The sequence below is a fragment of the Microtus ochrogaster genome, unplaced genomic scaffold, assembly GCF_000317375.1.
Source record: "Microtus ochrogaster isolate Prairie Vole_2 unplaced genomic scaffold, MicOch1.0 UNK41, whole genome shotgun sequence".
NCBI classification, from domain to species: domain Eukaryota; kingdom Metazoa; phylum Chordata; class Mammalia; order Rodentia; family Cricetidae; genus Microtus; species Microtus ochrogaster.
In genome coordinates this window covers 2,897,112-2,898,290 of record NW_004949139.1, presented here as the reverse complement: position 1 = coordinate 2,898,290, position 1,179 = coordinate 2,897,112, and the positions used below count along the sequence as shown (strand labels likewise).

Below are 1,179 nucleotides of genomic sequence, written 5' to 3'. Positions count from 1 at the left end.
CCAGTCCTACTGTGAGCACATGGCTGTGCTCAAGTTGGTGTGTGCTGATACCAAAATCAATCGTGGATATGGGCTCTTTGTGGCTTTCTCTGTGGTTGGCTTTGATATAATTGTCATCGGTGTATCTTATGTGATGATTCTGAGAGCTGTGCTGAGGTTGCCCTCAGGTGAAGCCCGCCTCAAAGCTTTTGGTACATGTGCTTCCCATGTCTGTGTTATCTTGGCTTTCTATATCCCAGCCCTTTTCACCTTCCTCACTCACCGCTTTGGCCACCATGTGCCCCGTGTTGTGCACATCATGTTTGCTAATGTCTACCTGCTGGTTCCTCCCATGCTCAATCCCATCATCTATGGAGTCAGAACCAAACAGATCAGGGACAGGGTTACCCAAGGAGTCTGTAGAAAAGACCCATGAACCAAGGAACCCAGTAGCCCCAGGTAAATGATCAAATGACATAATTAACAAATGTTGATAAGTCATTATACATTTACAAGGTGTCTGGCATCCCTCCAGAAGATAACTTTCAAGTTGTCAAGAATGAGAGTTTGGTGACCTTTTATGAATAATACATATATATTTAACCTGTTATTGTTATAAGAAAAACAAATACGATTTTTTCCTATATTAAAGCACAGAATACTTTAAGAGAATTCAGATTATTAAAGTTGAAAACATTAATTTGACAGATAGTTTGAATAGAGATTAAAAATCTTTCTTAAACAGATGACAATTCATATATTTTCCCTATCTTCTAATCTCTTTATAGAAATGGTTTTTTCAAAACTAAAATATGTCTAAAAAGCCTATGTAACGTCATTATTTATATCAATAAATATAAAACCAGGTAAAAGAAAGAACAATTGAGTGTTGTGTGTTTCTTAACTATGCTGTCACAATTATACAAAGATGTGAAACACATCGATATGTAACACAAAACAACAATGATGACAAAAAACTATCAGGAAGTCTTGAAGCACTTTGAGAAACTCAGAATATATGTAGCGGGAAAGTTTTGATAAATTCAATGGAATGTTATTAATAACCACAGGGAGGAATATATCATTGCAAGTTTCTAGTTTTATTCTTTAAAAAACAGTGTGTTTTATTTTGTTTGGTTAAATGGTTAATTCTGCATACTAAAGGGATACTTAAACCCTAATTTTTAATAATTGTCCTTA

At 35.3% G+C, this 1,179-nt stretch overlaps 1 protein-coding gene across 1 annotated transcript in view; it reads left to right on the top strand.

Annotated features, from left to right (window-relative positions):
• Nucleotides 1–415, top strand: part of LOC101990010 (olfactory receptor 52R1-like) — a 943-nt gene extending 528 nt beyond the window's left edge. The window contains exon 2 of the mRNA XM_013354340.1: nucleotides 5–415. Coding sequence (XP_013209794.1) covers nucleotides 5–415 — 411 coding nt within the window. The remainder of the gene's footprint in view (nucleotides 1–4) is intronic.
• Nucleotides 416–1,179: the final 764 nt, after the last annotated feature.